Genomic DNA, 21,586 nt, shown 5'->3' on the forward strand with positions numbered 1-21,586 from the left:
TAAATATGATTACTACTATTTTAAATGTATTAATATAATTTCGGTCTTTTTTATTATTTAACCATTTTTTCGATAAATTAAATTACAACTTTATAATTAAAAAACAACTTACCAATAAAGGAAAATGGAGCACTCCAAAGTCATATTTCCAAACTTGACTTTAATTTGTCCCTTGAGTGGACTTTTGAGTCAACGGTTTTTTCCTTTTGTAAGAAGAAGCTTTTGTCATTATTAAAAGAATATATTATTGCACCAAAATTATTTTATTTAAATAATTTTTTAAACATTAAATAGATACAAATTCTAAACGCTACATTAACTTCCAAAATAATTTAAAATGAAAATAATAATAATAATAATAAAGAGAAATTATAAAATATTATGATTCATTTTTCCATTAGGTAATGATTTGAATCAAGATTCCACGAATCAAATTTGACTAAAGATCTTTAACGGTTAGATCTCGCATAAGTTTTCGAAAAGTCTTATATCAATACAGATAGTATTTCTTACTTATAAACTCACGATCTTTTTTATAAAAGTCAATTGAGTATCTTGAGATAGCGAATAACGCTTAGCTGAATAGCGAGGATTGAACCCTTTTGATTGTTGCGTACACGTCTTTCATTTCGGGTCTTTCATTTGGGTACTCATTTGTACATTTCAAACCTAGATTCAAAATACTAATGAGATGATCCATTGTGTTCATATGAAAGCAAAGTTCTTTCAATCTTTCATCCAGAATATCGATTACCGTGTTTGGAATAGCAGCTTCTACCCATCTCAGTAGGTTCGTTAGAAGAATTCCATAGCTGTAAATGTCTCCCTTTCTTGATATTCCAACGCCATACCCGTACTCTGCATTAAAAATGGAGGTGTAATGGAAGTCCCAATAGAAAGAAAGAAAGTGTAACAGCTCAAGTCTACAGATATATCGCTGTTAGCTTTACGGTTTTTAAAACGCGTTTGTAAGAGAGAGGTTTCTATACTTTTATAAGAAGTAGTTCGCTCCTCTCTCCAACCTATATGGGATCTCACAATCCACCCCTTGAGGCTAGCGTCTTTGCTGGTACACCAACTGGTGTTTGGTTCTAATACCATTTATAACCGTTCAAGTATGATGCTAACAGATATTGTCTGCTTTAGCTCGTTACGTATCGCTGTCTGCCTTGCGGTTATTAGAATGCATCTGTGAGAGAGAGAGGGGAGTGAACAACTCCTTATAAGAGCGAGGAACCTCTCTCTAACAGACCGCTTTTAAAATCCAATTGATGGCTATAAGTGACGGGCCAAAGCACTTTGGTTAATATCTATTAGCGGCGGACTTGGACTATAACAATCCAAGCTCATCGCTAGCAAATATTGTCCGCTTTGGCCTATTACATATCGTCGTCAACCTCATAGTATTTTAAACATGTCTACTATGGAGAGATTTACACACACTCAGAATGTTTCGTTCCCCTCTCAACCAACGTGGGATCTCACAATCCTCTCCCCTTTGAAAGTCAGCTTTCTTGCCGACACATTGTCCAGTGTCTTAACTCTGATGCTATTTGTAACAGCTCAAGCTCACTGCTACTAGAGCTAATCACCAGATGGTGCAAGACACTGATTGAAGTAGGGTTAAACCCTTTACACATGAGACACGTTTTAAAAATCTTGAATATCTATCGAGGGTAGATTAGTCTAGTATAAAAGACTACCTGGTGCAATGTAGCCGATGGAACCTCTTAGCCCACTACTAATGCTCTGACTATGGCTCGTAGAATCGCCTTGATCTTGAAGAAATCTTGCCAGCCCAAAATCAGCAACATGGGCGGTCATGTCTTCATCCAGAAGAACATTGCTCGGCTTCAGATCGCAATGAACTACAGGAGTTTCGAATCCATCGTGAAGATACTCCATTGCAGCCGCTACGTCTAGCGCTATGTTTATTCTCTGTTTCAGAGGCAGCCATCGCTCTGATCGCCCATCTCCTCTTCCGTGAAGCCAGGTTTCCAAGTTTCCATTCGGCATAAATTCCAGAACCAATGCTTTGAATTCCAAACTGGAACAAGCACTCAGGATCTTCACCAGGTTCCGATGCCTTATGTTTCTGAGAACTTCACATTCGTTAACAAAACCTTTCATTCCACCTCGATGGTCTAAATCGATTACTTTAATGGCGATTGAGTTTCCGTCTCTCGTTACGCCTTTGTAAACGGATCCGAAGCTCCCCTTTCCGATTAGATTTTCTTGGGCGAAATCCCTCGTCGCATGTTTCAATTCGTAGTATGAATATGCCCTATGAACCCCTTCCAATAAACTCAAATCTGTGTCCATTTTCGCCACTGGTTTCCTTCTTATCCAGAACAAGAAAGCCGTAGCAATTGCGAGGCATGCACCAATTCCTCCTGCAACAACTCCTGCAATTAATTTCCCAATTTTTCTTTTGCCAGTTGAGCCAACAGAGCATTTTGGTAGTCTAAGTTCAACAATGCCGCCGCAAAGCTCGGGGTTGTCGGATAGAAATACGGCTGATATGTTGAGAAATATGCCACTTTTAGGTACTTCTCCTTGTAGTTTATTGGAAGAGAGGTTCAAGTATTGGAGGTATTGGAGGCCATCAAGAGAAGGGATTGTTGCAGACAACCTGTTTGATGAAATGTCTATGAGAGTTACCACTTTCAAATTGGCCAATGAACTGGGAATTGGTCCTTCGAAAGAATTGCCAGACATGATCAAGTACTCAAGATTCAAGAAGTTTCCTATGGTGTCTGGAATGGCTCCGGAGAGTTGATTTGTGGCGACATCGAATAATTGAACCATCAATAGCTTGTCAATTTCAGAAGGCAAAGAACCTGTCAAGTTGTTGACTGAAACATTGAATTCCAAAAGATTTGGGAAGCTAAAGATCTCCTTTGGTAAGTTCCCGCTCAACCCATTTTGTGATAGATCAAATACGAGTAGACGCTCACAGTTTGTTAAACTGAGAGGAATTTTTCCACTTAATTTGTTATCACTGACTAAAAACAGAGAGAGCTCACTTAGATTACCAAACGGTTCAGGGATGGAGCCTGAAAGAATATTTGATTCTAATGATAGCACCTGCAAGTTCTTGAGGTTTGATAATGAAGAAGGAATGTTACCCATGAAGGAATTTGAAGGTAAAGATACAGAAATGAGGCCACCCAAGTTTCCTATTTCACTAGGGATGCTTCCACTAAACTGGTTTTCTGCCATTAGAAGCTTAGAAAAATGAGCTGACAAGTTTCCAATGGACCGAGGAAGCTGTCCCGTGAGTAAATTTGTGGCCACTGACAACATTTTCAGGTGAGTTGAATTGGTAAGTGAAGTAATAAAGTTGAGACCTTCCTTTCCATTGCTTGTTAGGTAGTTCATTTCAAGATTCAGTTCCTGAATCCTTTCTAGCTTCCAAAATGAAGGAATTTCTCCTGAAATTTGGTTCACTGATAGGTCAAATCTTTCGAGTTTGGAGGCATTAGAAAGTGATTCAGGGATTTGGCCATCAAACATGTTTCCTCCAAAGAACGCAATGGAAAGATTACTTAATGCTATGAACAAATTAGATGGAAGTTCGCCAGAAAGCTGATTCTTTGGTAAAGAAAGCATATTAAGAGAAGAAATGTTCATCAGTTGAGCAGGAAAACTGCCGGAGATTTTGTTATCTCCTAGATGTAAATACCAGAGTCGATTGAGACGACCTAGTTCATCTGGGATTGGACCCTCTAAATTATTTGTAACTACAGTCAACTTGTTGAGAGAAGATAGATTACCAAATGAAGAAGGGATGGTTCCTGAGAAGTTATTTCGGCCGAGATTCAAATCGTAAAGTGCTGATAAGCTACCTAGTTCTGATGGAATTCTACCACGAAGCTCATTCCCGAAAACATCAACGACACGAAGCATCGAACAATGGCTCAAAGATGGTGGAATGGTTCCATGAAGGCTGTTGGAACTCAAGTTCAAAACTCGCAACCGAAAGAGGCGGTGAATCTCCGGTGGAATTCTCCCGGAGAAGTTATTCCCTTGAAGCTCAAGACGGCGAAGAAACGAAAGGTTGGTGAGGTGAGGAGAAATCGGTCCAGCTAGCGAGCGATGTTCAAGTCGGAGTCTGATGACTCGACGCCTTTTCAGGTTGCAGAGAACACCAAGCCATTTGCAGAAGGAACTGTTTGGATGCCAAGAATCCAAGGCACCATGTGGATCAATGAGTGAAGATTTGAATGAAAGCAGAGCTTCCTGATCAGTGTTGTTGTCAAAGGGAGGATGAAGAACAGCTTGAGAATAGTGAAGAAACAGAAAGTAATGGCAAAGGACAAAGGTTATGAAATTGGGAGAAGCCATGGATGGAAAGTGCTTGTATTAAGCTAAAGATTCATCAAGTTAGTTGCAGCTGAGAATCTATATGGTGTGGAGTATGAAATGGGGGGAGACTAACAAATAACAATTTATTCTAAATTGAATCTTTTTCTTTATATGTTCATAAATTTGATGGCAACATGTCATAAATTTCATGAAATTCATGAAAGCTAAGGACGACTTAAACTGTCTTATTGCTTGACTTGCTTGACTTGACTCGCTTCAATGTTTTAAAACGCGTTAGGGAGAAGTTTCTTACACTTATGTAGATGCTTCGTTCCGTTCTCCAATCGATGCAAGATCTCACAATCCACCTCCCTTCAGGGTCCATCGTCCTCGTCAGTACACTGCTCGGTGTCCACCTCCTTCGGGGCTCAGCGTCCTTTCTGGCACACCGCTCGGTGTTTGGCTCTGATACCATTTGTAACAGCCCAAGCCCACCGGCCCACCGCTAGTAGATATTGTCTTTTTTGGACTTTCCCTTTCAAACTTTCTCTCAAAGTTTTTATTTTCAATTCTCCAGTTAACTAAAGGCTCGAATCATCTTTCAAATTATTGTAACAATAAGCAACTCGGAAAAGAAAGCATAAAAATTTATTGCATTTCAGTTCTACCATTTCATAATTTCATAGTTGCATCGAGTATTTAAGTGCTTACAAGATGCTACAATGAAATCACTTGCAGGCGGGAGCTACAAAGTCAGGAATGACAACAAAAGCAATGGACCAACTAGCAATATGTATATAAGAGTTGCTCTGACGGTAGACGGGTACAAGATTTGGTATGTCTCCCTCTTTTGTAGTTTCCAATGGATTTCCATTTAAGAGTACCGTGGAGCTTCGAAGTAGACCATCTTTTGGAGTTAAATGATATTCTTCTCTTAAAGCGGTTCTTTTTTGTCTATCCTTTAAATGAGAACCATTTGTCCGAGTATGGCTTTTACGCAAGCTCATGTTCATGTCATTTTGAATGGTGATTAAAAAGTTAGTTGTGTTGCTCAAATTGATGAGAAGCAAGGTCACACCCGACTACACGAAAATAATAAATTAGAATCAATGGATGATATCAAATAAAAGTTTATTATATTAAACTCTAAAAATGGCTTCTTACTCTTCCTCTTGAGCAATGAGCGTAGCTACGAAGGTCAGAAGACACCTTATTGTCAATTTTGAGAACTCCCGGTCCCATAAGTCGGTGAAAGAGAAGTGCACTAATAAAAAATACCAAAGGAAGTGAGAGTTTGTATAAATATTATGATCAAAAGATAGAAGAAGAAGAGATATTTGATTACCCGTAGTAATCCGGTGTAGGAAGTAAAGTTGAGGATTTGAGGACGCCATAGAATCCACCGATCAAAGTCTGCCTACAATATACTTTCGTATTGTACAAAGAAGCCATCCCAAGCTGATCCAAATACCTAATACATTCAAGTCATTCTTTAAACCCGAGCATTCTTTTTTCTTTCATATTCAAATGGGGAAAATCCTAATAAGGAAAAAAAAAGGTGAACCAAAGTTGTTTACCAAAAACTATTGATAAATGTATCGGAAAGATGAGGACTTCCACCCTGATAGGCTCCACCTGCTTCTCCAACCCAAGCCGCAGCCCACGGGGCATTCTTTTGAATTACATTCTCAAGTTGTTCAAATGTGTTTGATACTTGAGAAAGATACGTAGAGTTAACGAATCTGTAAATCAATTTGGGGTCATTACCTACAAACCAAAAACAGGTTCTCAATACTCATACTACAGTTTGGATACACATAACGAGAATGGTAGCAAGAACAGTAGTCAAACCTGCACCCATGTTATATATATGATGAGTGAGAACATCGACAACTTTTGGTCCAGTTTTTCTAACAAATTCATCATACCATGCCTCATCAAAGAATGCACCCGGTGCTACAATCAGAGGTTTTTGTTGGGAGTTATTATACAAACGATCTATGATTTCTCGAAGCTTGAGAAGATCTTCTGCGTATTGTGCTGCAGTAATACTTGCACCAATACTAATACGTCCCACCAATTCATTGCCTGTGTAGTGGTGCCATATGCCTCAGTACGCATGAATTATGGTCATTAAATCAACCGAGAACAATTGACTTCTAGTATTAGTTAGCTTACCGAACTCCCATGAATTTATTTTATAATTCTTCTCTACGGTGTATTGAATAAGAGCCTCGGCATTGCTATAATTCCATTTTCCTTCCCATTGAATTCCTTTTGTATTGTGCTTACCCAACAGAGCATTCAAGCCAAAAGTCACAATGGCCCTGTTCGATTAAAAGAAGTTTCAGTATTCAAAAGGGGAAAAGAAAGCAAGAAAAATTAATAAAATAAAGAGAACATACCCCGTATTATTGAAAAAGTTGTTCAAATCATCCCACCGTTCCATATACAAACATCCCACTGAGAAGTCAAATAACGAACCTACGATTGCTTGAAATGGGTGACAGGTTCCCTTGAAACCAGCCCCGACGTTATAGATCAATTTGTCTTGCAAAGTACCTCCTACTCTAATCCTTACCGACTTGAAAGCTAATGATAGAGAGCAAATTAAGGTAAATTTTTAGGAAGAAACAATATGCTATAAAAAGATTATGGATGCATTACAAACAGTCAAACCTTGAACTGCTTTGTTAAGGATAGGAAGAGTTAAATCCTGGAACAATAAAGAAAAAAAAAATTGATTAATAAAAAATACTATTAATTGTATTTTTTTGTGATGAACATGTATATTCTCACCAAGTTGAGCATCGATGCATGACCATCCCAAACACAAAGTTTGGACCAACGACACTCATCGTGAGGCCAAATGTCCAAAGTTAAACAAACGAAATTTTCATCTGTTTCTGCTATCGTTTTGGTTCCATCAATCACAATTGTACCCATTGTTGTGTCATGACCCAAAATGATTGTGCCACGACCCAAAATGGTTGGGACGAAAGCAAGAACACAAATCAAAAGGATTTGGTATCCCATTATTGAATCCAAAAACAGATCCCCAAACCCTAAAAAGAAATATCCGACCCTCGAGATTCAAATTGAAAGAACAGAGCGATGAAAACAAATGGAAGGAACAGAGTTTATATATACTCATAGTAACTTTTGTTTTTTTAACTCTCCTAACATTAATGGCTTTCAAAAACGGTAAATTTATGTAATGCATTAAAATTCATAACTTCACTACTTAATTGTTTTTGTTGATTGTGCCATATATCCCTTTGCTTAGTTAATTCGCACTCAAAAGTCAAATAGCGAACCTTCCATTGCTTGAAATGGGTGGGTGACAGGTTCCCTTGAAGCCAGCCCCGAGTAAATTAGGGTAGATTTTTACGAAGAAACAATATGCTACAAAAAGATTAATTATGCATTGCAAACCGTCAAACCTTGAACTGCTTTATTAAGTATAGGAAGAGTTAAATCTCGGAACGATAAAGAAGAGAAAATTGATTAATAAAGTTTTTTTTTTTTCGATTTCATATATATTCTCACAAGTTGAGCGTCGATGCATGACCATCCCAAACATAAAGCTTGGACTAACGACACTCGTCATAAAGTCAAATATCCAAAATCAAACAAACAAAAATTTTCAACCGTTTATTGTTGAGTTTCCATTAACCATAATTGTTCCAATTCTTGCATCATGACCCAAAATTGTTGGGATTGTTAGACGAGACTCTCCATAATGATGTGATATTATCGATTTTGAGCATGAGCTCTCGTGGCTTTGCTTTGGCTTCTCCAAAAAGCCTCAAACCAATCGAGAGAGTATTTTTTGTTTATAAACTCACCCATGATCATTCCCTAAATGAGCCGAGGTGGGACTTTTATCATCCAACCGGAATGAAAGCAAGAACACAAGTCAAAAAGATTAATTTAAGGGGGGAGAAGATAGAAATATGGGAATGAGTAATGTGTTCATTCAATTTGGTGCCCAAAGCATGAATCACGTGGTTGTCCAAAGGGCAGTGAGTGAGTATTAAAATGGGGCTAACCCAAACTCCATATCTTAATCAATCCTAGCAGCCATGGCGAACACCGACAGAGATCAAAGATGGACGCTTCAGGGGATGACTGCTCTAGTCACCGGCGGAACCCACGGCATTGGGTACTCATAATTTCCAGCTCCTCCTTTCCCTTTTGGTGTCTCTGTTCTAACCCATTTATTTCAGGCGAGCCACGGTGGAGGAGCTTGCAGCATTTGGTGCCACTGTCCACACATGCTCGCGAAGCCAGGGAGATTTGGACAAATGCCTGAAAGAATGGGAAGAAATGGGGTTCAATGTAAGTGGGTCTGTGTGCGATGTGCATAGCAGAGAACAGAGGAAGCAGCTGATGGAAACCGTGTCGTCTCTGTTCAATGGAAGCCTCAACATTTTGGTAACGAAAATGAGAAAAATGGTGTGTTCATAATGGATGTGTAAGTGTTTTAGTATGAAGCTCTGTTTTTGAGGTGTTTCAGGTGAATAATGCTGGGACATGGGCGTACAAGAACTCCGAAGACGTTACGGAGGAAGAGCTTTCGAGTGTTATGAGTACCAATTTTGAAGCGTCGTTTCATTTTAGCCAACTCGCTCATCCTTTGATGAAAGCTTCTGGTAATGGAAGCATTGTGTTCATGTCCTCTGTTGCAGGCTCGATGTCGCTTCCACTATCTACTGCATACGCTGCATCCAAAGGTAACCCACAATTTTATTCACTCGAGCTTTCCTTTAACGGTTTCAAAACGCTTTTACACCCTTACAAAAAATGTTTCGTTCTCCCCTCTAACCGACATGGGATCTCACAACCCACCACTCTTGAGGTCGAGCGTTATTGTGGGCACACCGTGTTGAGGATTATTGGGAGTGAATCCCACATTGGTTAATTTAGTGGAAGATCATGGGTTTATAAGTGAGAAATACTCTTGGGTCGAGCGTTATTGTGGGCACACCGCTCATTGTCTAGTTCTGATATCATTTATAACCACTCAAACCCACTTCTAGCATATATTATCAAAAGGGAACGCCTGGAAAATAGCAATGGACTTAGTCTGTTACAAAATGATATCAGAGTCAGGTTTCAAATGGTAGGTAGTATTGTTAGTGAAAGAATGAGTGATTGAATGGTTGATAAGAAGATTATATAATAAAAAGCGAGAACGCTCTATATATATATATATAGAAAGAATACAAAAAGATGTTTAGAAACTGACAGCAATCTAAACAAACACGTGATCTTTAACACGGATGCTGGCGGATATTTAATCAGATACTAACTGACAGCAATCTAAACAAACACGTGATGTTTAACAAGGTTGCTGGCCTCCAAGAGGGTGAATGGGAACGAAACATGATATGTAACTGGCCAAAACGGACAATATTTACTTGCGGTAGGGTTGGACGGTTACAAATTTAAATTAATCTTCAATATTTAGAGTATGTTCTTACCATGGATTGGATTTGTTGATGAAGCTGCCATAAACCAAATCACAAGGAACTTAGCATGCGAATGGGCCAAAGACAACATCCGCACAAACGCAGTGGCTCCATGGATCATCAAAACTCGCTTTGTGAAACCTCCCACCGTAAGAATTTCAATTCAAATCCATCCTGGTTGGGTTCTACAAACTTATAGCTGAATCTTTGTCCCATTTTCATCAGGATGATCCGATCCATGTAGAAGTAATGAACCACATGCTGTCAGTAACACCTCTCAAACGTGCTGGGGAGCCACATGAAGTTTCTTCAATGGTTGCCTTTCTGTGTCTTCCAACAGCGTCTTATATTACTGGACAAGTTTTGTATGTTGATGGTGGCCACACTGTGAACGCTTTCCCCATCCCCAATGCTTGAAATCCTTCAAACCCTTCTGTTTGGTCTATCTGTGTCAAGATGCCACTAGAAAATTTACCATTTTCATTCAATAATTTATTGCATTTTAGTTTTTCCATTTAATATTTGTATCGAGGCATCTCTTAATATATAATATTTTTATTATTCTTGTTCGAGATTACATCAACATGACTCTTTAGTTGCTTACAAGACCTATAAGGTTAATGGAATGAGCTGCAAGGAAATCACTTGCACCCACCAGCTACGAAGTCGGGAATGACAATGAAAGCAATGGACCAACTAGCAATACGTATAAAAGAATTGCTCTCACGGTAGACAGGCATAAGATTTGGTATGTCTCCCTCTTTTGTAGTCTCCAATGGATTTCCATTTAAAAGAACCGTGGAGCTTCTAAGTAGACCATCTTTTGGAGTTAAATGATATTCTTCTCTTGAAGCGGTTCTCTTTCGTCTATGCTTTAGATGAGAATCATTTGTCCGGGTATTTCTTTTTTGCAAACTCATGTTCATGTTGCTTTCAATGGTGATTAGAAAGTCGGTTGTGTTGCTCAAATTGATGAGAAGTAAGGTCACACCAGACTACAGGAAAATGACAAATTAGGATCAATTAATGGTATCAAATAAAGGTTTGTCTATTGAACTCTAAAAATGACTTCTTACTCTTCCTCTTGAGCAATGAGCATAGCTACGAAGGTCAGAAGACACGTGATTATAAATTTTGAGAACTCTTGGTCCCATAAGTCGGTGAAAGAGAAGTGCACTAATAAAAAATACCAAAGGAAGTGAGAGTTTGTATAAATATGATTATCAAAAGATAGAAGAAGAAGAGATATTTGATTACCCGTAGTAATCTGGTGTAGGAAGTAAAGTTGAAGATTTGAGGACGCCATAGAATCCACCGATCAAAGTCTGCCTACAATATACTTTCGTATTGTACAAAGAAGCCATCCCAAGCTGATCCAAATACCTAATACATTCAAGTCATTCTTTAAATACCCGAGCATTCTTTTTTCTTTCATATTCAAATGGGGGAAATTCTAATTAGAAAAAAAAGGTGAACCAAAGTTGTTTACCAAAAACTATTGATAAATGTATCGGAAAGATGAGGACTTCCACCCTGATAGGCTCCACCTGCTTCTCCAACCCAAGCTGCAGCCCAAGGGGCATTCTTTTGAATTACATTCTTGAGTTGTTCAAATGTGTTAGATACTTGAGAAAGATACGTAGAATTAACGAATCTATAAACCAATTTGGGATCCTGACCTATACATCAAAAATAGGTTCTCAATACTCATACTACAGTTTGTATACATATAATGAGAATGGTAGTAAGAACGTTAGTCAAACCTGCACCCATGTTATATATATGATGAGTGAGAACATCGACAACTTTTGGTCCAGTTTTTCTAACAAATTCATCATACCATGCCTCATCAAAGAATGCACCTGGTGCTACAATCAGAGGTTTTTGTTGGGAGTTATTGTACAAACGATCTATGATTTCTCGAAGCTTGAGAAGATCTTCTGCGTATTGTGCTGCAGTAATACTTGCACCAATACTAATACGTCCCACCAATTCATTGCCTGTGTAGTGGTGGCATATGCCTCAGTACGCATGAATTATGGTCATTAAATCAACCGAGAACAATTGACTTCTAGTATTAGTTAGCTTACCGAACTCCCATGAATTTATTTTATAATTCTTCTCTACGGTGTATTGAATAAGAGCCTCGGCATTGCTATAATTCCATTTTCCTTCCCATTGAATTCCTTTTGTATTGTGCTTACCCAAGAGAGCATTCAAGCCAAAAGTCACAATCGCCCTGTTGAATTAAAAGAAGTTTCAGTATTCAAAAGGGAGAAAAGAAAGCAAGAAAAATTAATAAATTAAAGAGAACATACCCGGTATTATTGAAAAAGTTGTTCAAATCATCCCACCTTTCCATATACAAACATCCCACTGAGAAGTCAAATAGCGAACCTTCGATTGCTTGAAATGGGTGACATGTTCCCTTAAAGCCAGCCCCGACGTTATAAATCAATTTGTCTTGCAAAGTACCTCCTACTCTAATCCTTAGAGACTTGAAAGCTAATGACAGATAGCAAATTAGGGTAGATATTTACGAAGAAACAATATGCTACAAAAAGATTAATTTTGAGTCTAACCTTGAACTGCTTTGTTAAGGATAGGAAGAGTTAAATCCTGGGACAATAAAGAAGAAAAATTTGATTAATAAAATACTATTAATTGCATTTTTTTCTCATGAACATGTATATTCTCACCAAGTTGAGCATCGATGCATGACCATCCCAAACACAAAGTTTGGACCAACGACACTCATCATGAGGCCAAATATCCAAAGTTAAACAAACGAAATTCTCATCAGTTTCTGCTATCGTTTTAGTTCCATCAATCACAATTGTACCCATTGTTGTGTCATGACCCAAAGTGATTGTGCCACGACTCAAAATGGTTGGGATGAAAGCAAAAACACAAATCAAAAGGATTTGATATCCCATTATTGAATCAAAACTCCTGACAAACAATTGATATAAGACAAAATGAGGAATTATGTATATCAAAAGATTTTCATCAAATCTGATTTTATTTTTGGAGATAATTGAGTTGTATGATGAATTTAAGGAGAGAAGATAGAAATATTACCTTTATATTGTTCTGAGTAATGTGTGAATCCTGGAGTATCTGAACTTAAAAATGGATCCCGAGTAGAGAGATCCAACCCTTCAAGATCAAGAGAGGAAAGAAAAGTTAANAGTTATTGTACAAACGATCTATGATTTCTCGAAGCTTGAGAAGATCTTCTGCGTATTGTGCTGCAGTAATACTTGCACCAATACTAATACGTCCCACCAATTCATTGCCTGTGTAGTGGTGCCATATGCCTCAGTACGCATGAATTATGGTCATTAAATCAACCGAGAACAATTGACTTCTAGTATTAGTTAGCTTACCGAACTCCCATGAATTTATTTTATAATTCTTCTCTACGGTGTATTGAATAAGAGCCTCGGCATTGCTATAATTCCATTTTCCTTCCCATTGAATTCCTTTTGTATTGTGCTTACCCAACAGAGCATTCAAGCCAAAAGTCACAATCGCCCTGTTGAATTAAAAGAAGTTTCAGTATTCAAAAGGGAGAAAAGAAAGCAAGAAAAATTAATAAATTAAAGAGAACATACCCGGTATTATTGAAAAAGTTGTTCAAATCATCCCACCTTTCCATATACAAACATCCCACTGAGAAGTCAAATAGCGAACCTTCGATTGCTTGAAATGGGTGACATGTTCCCTTAAAGCCAGCCCCGACGTTATAAATCAATTTGTCTTGCAAAGTACCTCCTACTCTAATCCTTAGAGACTTGAAAGCTAATGACAGATAGCAAATTAGGGTAGATATTTACGAAGAAACAATATGCTACAAAAAGATTAATTTTGAGTCTAACCTTGAACTGCTTTGTTAAGGATAGGAAGAGTTAAATCCTGGGACAATAAAGAAGAAAAATTTGATTAATAAAATACTATTAATTGCATTTTTTTCTCATGAACATGTATATTCTCACCAAGTTGAGCATCGATGCATGACCATCCCAAACACAAAGTTTGGACCAACGACACTCATCATGAGGCCAAATATCCAAAGTTAAACAAACGAAATTCTCATCAGTTTCTGCTATCGTTTTAGTTCCATCAATCACAATTGTACCCATTGTTGTGTCATGACCCAAAGTGATTGTGCCACGACTCAAAATGGTTGGGATGAAAGCAAAAACACAAATCAAAAGGATTTGATATCCCATTATTGAATCAAAACTCCTGACAAACAATTGATATAAGACAAAATGAGGAATTATGTATATCAAAAGATTTTCATCAAATCTGATTTTATTTTTGGAGATAATTGAGTTGTATGATGAATTTAAGGAGAGAAGATAGAAATATTACCTTTATATTGTTCTGAGTAATGTGTGAATCCTGGAGTATCTGAACTTAAAAATGGATCCCGAGTAGAGAGATCCAACCCTTCAAGATCAAGAGAGGAAAGAAAAGTTAAGAGTGGTGAAAACAAAGGGAAGGAGTAGAGTTTATATATTCTTACAGTAACAGTTAAAATTGAATATAACTCCCATAACATTAATGGCTTTCAATTTTCTTCTTCAAACAGCAAAACTGTAAATTTATGAAATGCATTAAAATTCAAATATGGTGTTTTTTCTTCTTTTTTGATTGATAATTCACCACTAAAATCCAATATATGGTTTTCAGAGGATTCTGAATAGTTTAGAACCATTTCTAAAGAATGGCTACATTCAAAACTTAAAGTCCATTTGGCGGCCAAAGCATGAATCACGTGGTCGTCTAAAGGGCAGTGAGTGAGTATTAAAATGGGTCTAACCCAAACTCCATATCTTAATCAAATCCATGGCGAACACCAGCAGAGATCAAAGATGGTCCCTTCAGGGGATGACTGCTCTTGTCACCGGCGGAACCCACGGCATTGGGTACTCATAATTTTCAGCTCCTCCTCTCCCCTTTGGTGTCTCTGTTCTAACTCATTCATTTCAGGCGAGCCACGGTGGAAGAACTTGCAGCATTTGGGGCCACTGTCCACACATGCTCACGAAGCCAGGGAGATTTGGACAAATTCCTGAAAGAATGGGAAGAAATGGGGTTCAATGTAAGTGGGTCTGTGTGCGATGTGCATAGCAGAGAACAGAGGATGCAGCTGATGGAAACCGTGTCGTCTCTGTACAATGGCAGCCTCAACATTTTGGTAACAAAAATGAGAAAAATGGTCTGTTCGTAATGGATGTGTAAGTGTTTTAGTATGAGGCTCTGTTTTTGAGGTGTTTCAGGTGAATAATGCTGGGACATCGGCGTACAAAAGCTCCTTAGAAGTTACAGAGGAAGAGCTTTCGAGTGTTATGAGTACCAATTTTGAGGCGGCGTTTCATTTTAGCCAACTCGCTCATCCTTTGATGAAAGCTTCTGGTAATGGAAGCATCGTTTTCATGTCCTCTGTTGCAGGCTTGATGTCGCTTCCATACTCTACTCCCTACGCTGCTTCCAAAGGTAAATCACAATTTTTTCACCTTGACACGTACGCCGCTAGCAAATATGGTCATCTTTCGGCTTTTACTTTTGTGCTTTCTCTCAGTGTTTTTAAAACGTGTTTGTGGATGAAGCTTTTACACCCTTATAAAGAATGTTTTCGTTCTTCTCTACAACCGAGGTGAGATCTCACAATCTACCACCCTTGAGGTCCAACGTTCTCGCTAGCACACCGCCCGGTGTCTAACTCTGATATAATTTATAACCGCTCAAGTCCACCGTTAGCAGATAGGATCGTAAAGAAAAGTCCAAATAATACAATATTAGCTAGCTGTGGGCTTGGGCTATTACAAAATGGTATCAGAACCAGGTCACAAATGGTGTGCCAGTGAGGACGCTGGACTCAAGGGGTGGATTGTGAGATACCATATTGGTTAGAGAGGGGGAACGAAGCTTTCTTATAAGAGTGTGTAAACCTCTCATTTCTTTATAAGGATTTGGACAATATCTAATAGTAGTGGGCTTGAGCTATTCAATAGATCTAAATTAATGTCAGAATATTTTGAGGTATCCTCTTATAATGGATTTGTTGATGAAGCTGCCATAAACCAAATCACGAGGAACTTAGCATGCGAATGGGCCAAAGACAACATCCGTACAAACGCAGTGGCTCCATGGATCATCAGAACTCGCTTTGTGAAACCTCCCACCGTAAGAATTTCAATTCAAATTCATCCTGGTTGGATTCTACAAACTTATTGCTGAATTTTTGTCGCATTTTCTTCAGGATGATCCGATCCATGTAGAAGTAATGAACCACATGCTATCAGTAACACCTCTTAAACGTGCTGGGGAGCCGCATGAAGTTTCTTCAATGGTTGCCTTTCTGTGTCTTCCAGCTGCGTCTTATATTACTGGACAAGTTTTTTGTATTGATGGAGGCCACACTGTGAAGGCTTTCCCCATCCCCGACGCTTGAAATCCTTCGAACCCTTCTGTTTGGTCTAAGTTCCTTTCAAGCTTTTCATGTCTTTCTCGTCCAACCCAACTTCACTCCTCTTTAATATGTTCGTTGTGTTATTGAATGCTCAATTTTTGGTTATTTATGTTGATTTTTTTAATTAATTATAATTCAATTATTTAATTGTTCCTAATTTTTATCACTATTACAACTATTTTATTAAAAAATCTACAATTGGTTAACGAAAAGTTAGCACCAATTACTAGAAGTGAACATTAATAGAGAAAACTCACAGGTAGAAACATACAAGCCTATAAAATTTATCGACTAAATGAAAACCGAACTCAGTCGTAACTCAGAAGATTAAGAAAACGCCATGACGCCATGATAAACTCATAATAAAGCCTTCGGAACTATATTTCTCAACCATTTTGCATACAATAAGATGAAAATCTCATATATGTGATATTATAGTATATACGAATCTCAGTTGCATACTATATATCACAAGGAAAACATTACTTAATGAACAACAAATGTTTCACTCTCGACCAACTTCATCATAACTGCTTAAAATGGAGGATGAGGCTCAGATTCTACCTGAGACGGGATTTCTTTTACGCTGGAGAAGATGCAGTAGAGGCCAGAAAACATCCATTCTATGAAAGCCCCTAGGAGTCTGTGAAAAAAGTACAAATTTTCAGTGAAAATTTTACTTTTGCATTTGAATTCATGTATAAACTACATACCTCGACGATGAAATGAGCCCAAGAGTTGTTTGAATGGCGTTCGATCACACCCTTCAATATTGTTAACTCTAAATCTCGGAGTATTTGAGAGATCTCTAAGAACAGTCCCATGTCGTCGCATAGTATCTACAGGATGTTGATATTGATACATGGTATTAAAAGACAATTAGTAGCTTTCAAGAAAAGACATTTGAAAGGAATTAAACAAAAACCTTTATAAGCATGTGTCCCTTGTATTCTAGATCCTCTACAACAATGGGGCAAACTTGGAGCTCACTCCCAATATCAAACGCCCAAGCCCAACTAGCCCCATTCGGTTGAGAATCCTCATGTTCCAGAACAGTGGAATACTCAGAATTAGAACCCTATGAAGCCATTTGAAGGCATGTTAGCGCACGGGTAATATACAAAATTCTAAGCCTAAAAGGCATTATTTTGATGTAGAGCACAACCCTTTTCTTATACCTCTTGAGCTAGCTGCTTCAGCTTCTCAGCTTGGTCGGTTACCCGTTGTAAGTACAACATATGCATTACGGTTTTCTCTAAGAGGCCGACAATGCTACACTGTTTACCATTAGACAAAAAGGCAAAATTACTAAGGAAAAAAATAAACAAACAAATCTTTAAATTGACACACTGCAGCAGTTCTTAAGGCACCCACCTTAGCACCATTTGGAACGATTTGTCGCAACTCTTTTATACGATCCTGGATCAGTTGTCTATCCCTTGGCCTTTGTTTTGCATTAGAAGTAACTTTGATCCGTCGGCGAAAATTGGAACTTTTCATCCCGTTCTTATGTTTAGTGATGTCACAATCATTTTCTTCCCGTGCGCTAATAACTAGAGAGTTTGATGTCGACAAACTAGTCAAATATTTCCTGCCTGTTTCAGTCACCTTAGATTCAGGAAAGATCCAAAGGGCTGGATCATCCACCACTACTGCGCTTGATTCAGACTGACAACATGTTTTTGCAGAAAGACCCGATCTTCCTACCACAGGGGAGGAAATTCTGGCATTGATTGTGTTATTCAAAAAGGTATCATCTGCAGTTATCATAGCTTCCAGGAGATGCTCAAGATCACCTTCCTTGAAATCACTGCTGCACATCAAACTTGAGGTTGTATTATTGATTGAGCTAGATGAATCGTGTGCAAGCTCATTAGTATGTTTATGTGCAGGCAATGCTGATCCCAGTGCTTCCAGTAGTTCACAGTCATCAGGAAAGCTAAAGAAATTATCTGCAGAGCCATATTCTTTCTTGCTCACGAGATTATGTCCAAATTGTTGTCCAACTACATTGTCCACAGAACAAGAGTGAACACTACGGGGGTTCCCTTCAAACAATCCAGTCTCATTGTTTCTCAATTGACTGCAAGGAGGTAGCAGTGGTTCCAGACAAAATAAATCAGAAAATTCTACTTCACTATCTCTAATAGATTGATAAAGTGAAGCAAATGGTTCTTCCATAGTAGTCCCTTCTAATTCACCTTTATGTCCTTTTTCACTGTGAAGAGTTTCGGGTCTAGTTCTTCTAGATACAGTCGGTACATCTTGATTGGTTACAAACTGATTAAAAGTTGACACAAGTGGCTTCACATCATCCATAGCCCCATGCTTTTCAGCCTGAAACATACAACTGGTAACGTTTGTTGGATCATCCAAGCTCCCAAAGGGACTAGGTACAACTGATGCACAGAGAGGCCAAACACCCTTGTCTGAAGCAACACTTGTAGCATTTCCATCAACAGAGTTAATGGCACTGACTCTGTCTTTGATATAACCAACCATCGACAGATTTTCGGTAAGCTGAGATTTAATAGGACAGGAAAGGCGAGCATGAGATGAAAAGTTGTAGAGCAATTCAATTGAGCAGGAAGGAATCAAGTTGTTGTTTCTCAAAGTTTTATAACCGAAGAGTTTTAACAATCAATAGGCTAAATATTTAATAAAATGGAACTTTTGACACACACACCAAAGTTTAGAAAATACACACCATTTGCAACGAGCCAAGCTGCAACACTCCAAAAGGAAGAACAGGCACCAATAGAATAGTCTGCAAATGAATATTGGATCTTTTAGTTGAAAGCAATAACATGTCCTATATGCAAATAGAGAACTAATCGAATGTTCAAACACGGTTATTGCAAGCTAGAACAGTTGTATTAGTAACTCTCAATAATGTGTTGTAAAATTAGGAATTGTCAAATGCAATCAAGGGTAACAACATGAGGTGGCATCAAAATTACAGTACCTTGATACCAGATGCATATTGAAGTAGCCATTCAGTAGGACCCTGCAGCATAAACACATTAAATTATGTTATGCCCAACTTTTGGAGAACTAAAACATGTTTCCTTCTCATATGGCAACCAAAGTGAAATCCACACACACCTCATAAATAGAAGCCGAGAGTAAATCGCTGGTAAAAAGATTTTCAAGGAAAACCCAACTATGATTTCCAGAACTTGCCACGCTGCCCACCGTCCTGATGTAAGGTTTGAATAATATAAATATTAGGCATGTAGACTGAGATATTTGAAAAAACAGTACATCTTAAGCACTATTAACTCACTAAAATAATTCTAAGAAATATGAAGGTTGCAAGGACTGATCGTAATGGACCCACAACTGCAAACTAAAGCCCATGGTAGCATGAGATGATAGCCATGGCAATAATGAAATCTGCATCAAGTCCTCAAAACCTTCATTTTAAGATTAAGCAACGAAAATTCCGAACATAGACCAGAACTAGCAAGTAGTAAGTGAAGTAAATATTTGCCAAGTTCAAGCATATCATTATCAATTTTTGTTAGAAGAAGCGGAAGAAAGCAGGGCTTGCAAGAAAATGACAATAAAATAGGATTTTACCCCTCTCCCACCGCATATTGAAGGTAAAACATATCAGCCACTGCTGCTCCAACCGAACAACCTCCAGAATCACCATTATGAATATTTGTTCCATAGTATGAAGAAACATGTTCTTCCCTTTCGTTAATCATCCTACACTCTGTCATACTTCCCATATGATTTTCCAATTTTGAACCATTGCAATACCCATCTTCCCAAGTCAATATCCTGATGATAATCCATGTGTTCAAAATTAAACTAACAGTTAATGGAATTGAGCAACAACAAAAAAACAAATTGAGAAACTTACGAAGGATTTTGATACTTAATCTTCCAAAACACAGCATAAATCCATTGTGAATTGTTGCAAAGGCTTTTCAACAGCTGCTTGAGAGCCGAAGTTTCCATTCTTCGCTTAAGAGTTAACTCTTCCAGAGCACACAAATATGCAGAACAAATTCGAAAGGAACGAAATAAAGAAAAACCAGAAAAAAGGATTCCCTAGCTGCCGCTATATGAACTTCGACCCGCCTGTTTTATTCTCAGACCCGCTCTTCGTTTAATTGGTGGGCCAGTTGAAGCTAATAGCCATAATCCCATCGCTGAACAAACCCCTCCGCCCCCTTCCTCCACTACTCTAGCACTATCAAAGATTAGCAACTCTAATAGAGCTAAAACCTACAAGAATCAAGCAAAGGCTGAGTTTCATTCACAATTTGCCATTCAATCTCCATCAGAAATCAAAAGGAAAACGAAGCAGATCCAATCAGCAAGGCAAGAGAATCACTCTAATACTGCAATTAACAGAATTCTCAACTCGTGGCGATCTGGATTGATGAAAAACATACGATCAGATTATTAGATGCCAAAAGAATCTGAGTTTGTCATTTTGGCTGAGATCAATGCATGAGACAAAAAAGAATTCTGCTCCCGTTTTGTAGGAAACAAATCAACAGTAGAGAGGGTTACCAGTTTGATGAAAGAATAGCTTCAGAATCAGACAATAGGAGAGTGTTCAAACTCGGTTGATTCCATAGCCTGTCTCTTTCTTTCTTCGGATGGGAACAATGAACGGCCGATTGCCAAACTGGCCTTTTCCAATTCAAGCGCGATCCTGGTATTTATACACCCCAACCTCCACCACCGGTCACCGGTCACCTTATGCCTCTCCTTCCATCCGGATTCTAATCTTTTATAAATTTTTACTTTTTACAACTTCTGGAGTCCGGATGGACGGTCTGGCCCGCCACATCATGTTTTACCGCTTCTTTTTGTAAGGGTAAATTGGTCAATCAATCAAAATAAACATGAATTTTGGAAATAGATTTTAATTAGAGCTTTTAGATTTTGAGATATTTTAATTTTATTTTTTAACTTTCAAATTTATTTTAAAAAATATTATTAAACTTTGAATTTATTTACTTTTTTAAATGGTTAAAATTTAAAATATGAATTATGTTACATTCTAGAATGTCGGAGTCATCCGATACTGAATGAATCGTTACATATATTAATAATTTTTAGACTTTAAAAAATAATTTTGAAACGTCAGCTTAATTTTAAAACTAAAAGAAATTAAGTTTATGGGTTTAAAATAATATAAGGTGAGATTAGAAAATTGAATACTATAATTAAATTAAAAAATGATTAAAAAAAGAGTTTACTTTTCAAACAATAATAATTATTATTATTGTCATAGTTTTGTATGATATTTATATTAATTCTTTTTGGCTTCCATCATTGCAAATAAATACAACCA

General features: G+C 37.8%; 6 protein-coding genes across 9 annotated transcripts; 2 read left to right on the forward strand and 4 right to left on the reverse strand.

Moving 5' to 3' along the window:
* Window positions 1-1,686: 1,686 nt before the first annotated feature.
* On the reverse strand, window positions 1,687-4,500 carry LOC111800183 (LRR receptor-like serine/threonine-protein kinase EFR). Its single transcript, XM_023683773.1, has one exon. The coding sequence runs from the start codon at window positions 4,345-4,347 to the stop codon at window positions 1,687-1,689; it is 2,661 nt and encodes an 886-aa protein (XP_023539541.1). The 5' UTR covers window positions 4,348-4,500.
* Window positions 4,501-5,036: 536 nt separating this feature from the next.
* Window positions 5,037-7,254, reverse strand: LOC111800538 (heparanase-like protein 1). Its single transcript, XM_023684282.1, has 10 exons — window positions 7,108-7,254; window positions 6,988-7,024; window positions 6,714-6,900; window positions 6,487-6,635; window positions 6,160-6,396; window positions 5,886-6,075; window positions 5,654-5,779; window positions 5,473-5,572; window positions 5,308-5,390; window positions 5,037-5,262 (listed from the first exon to the last, which is right to left on the reverse strand). The coding sequence occupies exons 1-10, from the start codon at window positions 7,252-7,254 to the stop codon at window positions 5,037-5,039; spliced, it is 1,482 nt and encodes a 493-aa protein (XP_023540050.1).
* A 1,128-nt stretch (window positions 7,255-8,382) lies between these two features.
* Window positions 8,383-10,199, forward strand: LOC111800537 (tropinone reductase homolog). Its single transcript, XM_023684281.1, has 5 exons — window positions 8,383-8,473; window positions 8,538-8,745; window positions 8,828-9,044; window positions 9,819-9,931; window positions 10,008-10,199. Exons 1-5 carry the CDS (start codon window positions 8,394-8,396, stop codon window positions 10,197-10,199), a joined length of 810 nt encoding a protein of 269 aa, XP_023540049.1. The 5' UTR covers window positions 8,383-8,393.
* A 155-nt stretch (window positions 10,200-10,354) lies between these two features.
* On the reverse strand, window positions 10,355-12,947 carry LOC111800534 (heparanase-like protein 1). The gene is made up of 10 exons (XM_023684279.1): window positions 12,864-12,947; window positions 12,482-12,734; window positions 12,365-12,401; window positions 12,101-12,287; window positions 11,873-12,021; window positions 11,546-11,782; window positions 11,272-11,461; window positions 11,040-11,165; window positions 10,859-10,958; window positions 10,355-10,777 (listed from the first exon to the last, which is right to left on the reverse strand). The coding sequence occupies exons 2-10, from the start codon at window positions 12,716-12,718 to the stop codon at window positions 10,424-10,426; spliced, it is 1,617 nt and encodes a 538-aa protein (XP_023540047.1). The 5' UTR covers window positions 12,719-12,734; window positions 12,864-12,947; the 3' UTR covers window positions 10,355-10,423.
* Window positions 12,948-13,495: 548 nt separating this feature from the next.
* On the reverse strand, window positions 13,496-20,933 carry LOC111800533 (transcription factor LHW-like). 4 transcript variants are annotated; one of them, XM_023684276.1, is made up of 14 exons: window positions 20,797-20,933; window positions 20,138-20,505; window positions 19,849-20,055; window positions 19,372-19,465; window positions 19,232-19,273; window positions 18,974-19,033; window positions 17,641-18,786; window positions 17,445-17,543; window positions 17,192-17,344; window positions 16,980-17,105; window positions 16,831-16,909; window positions 14,163-14,240; window positions 13,664-13,700; window positions 13,496-13,586 (listed from the first exon to the last, which is right to left on the reverse strand). In XM_023684276.1, exons 2-13 carry the CDS (start codon window positions 20,233-20,235, stop codon window positions 13,678-13,680), a joined length of 2,205 nt encoding a protein of 734 aa, XP_023540044.1. In that variant the 5' UTR covers window positions 20,236-20,505; window positions 20,797-20,933; the 3' UTR covers window positions 13,496-13,586; window positions 13,664-13,677. The 4 variants fall into 4 exon arrangements, with proteins under 4 accessions (XP_023540044.1, XP_023540043.1, XP_023540045.1 ...); XM_023684275.1 differs by having other exon boundaries at window positions 20,138-20,654; XM_023684277.1 differs by lacking the exons at window positions 13,496-13,586; window positions 13,664-13,700 and adding an exon at window positions 13,843-14,033 and having other exon boundaries at window positions 20,138-20,654.
* Window positions 14,571-16,355, forward strand: LOC111800535 (tropinone reductase homolog). The gene is made up of 5 exons (XM_023684280.1): window positions 14,571-14,719; window positions 14,784-14,991; window positions 15,074-15,290; window positions 15,868-15,980; window positions 16,057-16,355. The coding sequence occupies exons 1-5, from the start codon at window positions 14,640-14,642 to the stop codon at window positions 16,246-16,248; spliced, it is 810 nt and encodes a 269-aa protein (XP_023540048.1). The 5' UTR covers window positions 14,571-14,639; the 3' UTR covers window positions 16,249-16,355.
* Window positions 20,934-21,586: the final 653 nt, after the last annotated feature.

This window comes from Cucurbita pepo, chromosome LG08 (genome assembly GCF_002806865.2).
Source record: "Cucurbita pepo subsp. pepo cultivar mu-cu-16 chromosome LG08, ASM280686v2, whole genome shotgun sequence".
NCBI classification, from domain to species: domain Eukaryota; kingdom Viridiplantae; phylum Streptophyta; class Magnoliopsida; order Cucurbitales; family Cucurbitaceae; genus Cucurbita; species Cucurbita pepo.

What these genes read in the sequence shown, in the direction of transcription:
- LOC111800183 (XM_023683773.1), bottom strand. Translation starts at nt 4,347, where the DNA reads ATGGCTTCTCCCAATTTCATAACCTTTGTCCTTTGCCATTACTTTCTG.
- LOC111800538 (XM_023684282.1), bottom strand. Translation starts at nt 7,254, where the DNA reads ATGGGTACAATTGTGATTGATGGAACCAAAACGATAGCAGAAACAGAT. An exon ending in AATAAATTCATGGGAGTTCG is followed by an intron (nt 6,397 to 6,486) that starts GTAAGCTAACTA and finishes ACCACTACACAG; the next exon opens with GCAATGAATTGGTGGGACGT. An exon ending in AATGACATGAACATGAGCTT is followed by an intron (nt 5,263 to 5,307) that starts GCGTAAAAGCCA and finishes TTTAAAGGATAG; the next exon opens with ACAAAAAAGAACCGCTTTAA.
- LOC111800537 (XM_023684281.1), top strand. Translation starts at nt 8,394, where the DNA reads ATGGCGAACACCGACAGAGATCAAAGATGGACGCTTCAGGGGATGACT. An exon ending in ATGGAAGCCTCAACATTTTG is followed by an intron (nt 8,746 to 8,827) that starts GTAACGAAAATG and finishes GAGGTGTTTCAG; the next exon opens with GTGAATAATGCTGGGACATG. An exon ending in TGCATACGCTGCATCCAAAG is followed by an intron (nt 9,045 to 9,818) that starts GTAACCCACAAT and finishes TTGTTGATGAAG; the next exon opens with CTGCCATAAACCAAATCACA.
- LOC111800534 (XM_023684279.1), bottom strand. Translation starts at nt 12,718, where the DNA reads ATGGGATATCAAATCCTTTTGATTTGTGTTTTTGCTTTCATCCCAACC. An exon ending in TATATATAACATGGGTGCAG is followed by an intron (nt 11,462 to 11,545) that starts GTTTGACTAACG and finishes TTTGATGTATAG; the next exon opens with GTCAGGATCCCAAATTGGTT. An exon ending in CTCATTGCTCAAGAGGAAGA is followed by an intron (nt 10,778 to 10,858) that starts GTAAGAAGTCAT and finishes ATTTTCCTGTAG; the next exon opens with TCTGGTGTGACCTTACTTCT.
- LOC111800535 (XM_023684280.1), top strand. Translation starts at nt 14,640, where the DNA reads ATGGCGAACACCAGCAGAGATCAAAGATGGTCCCTTCAGGGGATGACT. An exon ending in TCCCTACGCTGCTTCCAAAG is followed by an intron (nt 15,291 to 15,867) that starts GTAAATCACAAT and finishes TTGTTGATGAAG; the next exon opens with CTGCCATAAACCAAATCACG. An exon ending in GCTTTGTGAAACCTCCCACC is followed by an intron (nt 15,981 to 16,056) that starts GTAAGAATTTCA and finishes CATTTTCTTCAG; the next exon opens with GATGATCCGATCCATGTAGA.
- LOC111800533 (XM_023684276.1), bottom strand. Translation starts at nt 20,235, where the DNA reads ATGGAAACTTCGGCTCTCAAGCAGCTGTTGAAAAGCCTTTGCAACAAT. An exon ending in CAATATGCGGTGGGAGAGGG is followed by an intron (nt 19,466 to 19,848) that starts GTAAAATCCTAT and finishes ACCTTACATCAG; the next exon opens with GACGGTGGGCAGCGTGGCAA. An exon ending in TCTCGGCTTCTATTTATGAG is followed by an intron (nt 19,274 to 19,371) that starts GTGTGTGTGGAT and finishes TTTATGCTGCAG; the next exon opens with GGTCCTACTGAATGGCTACT.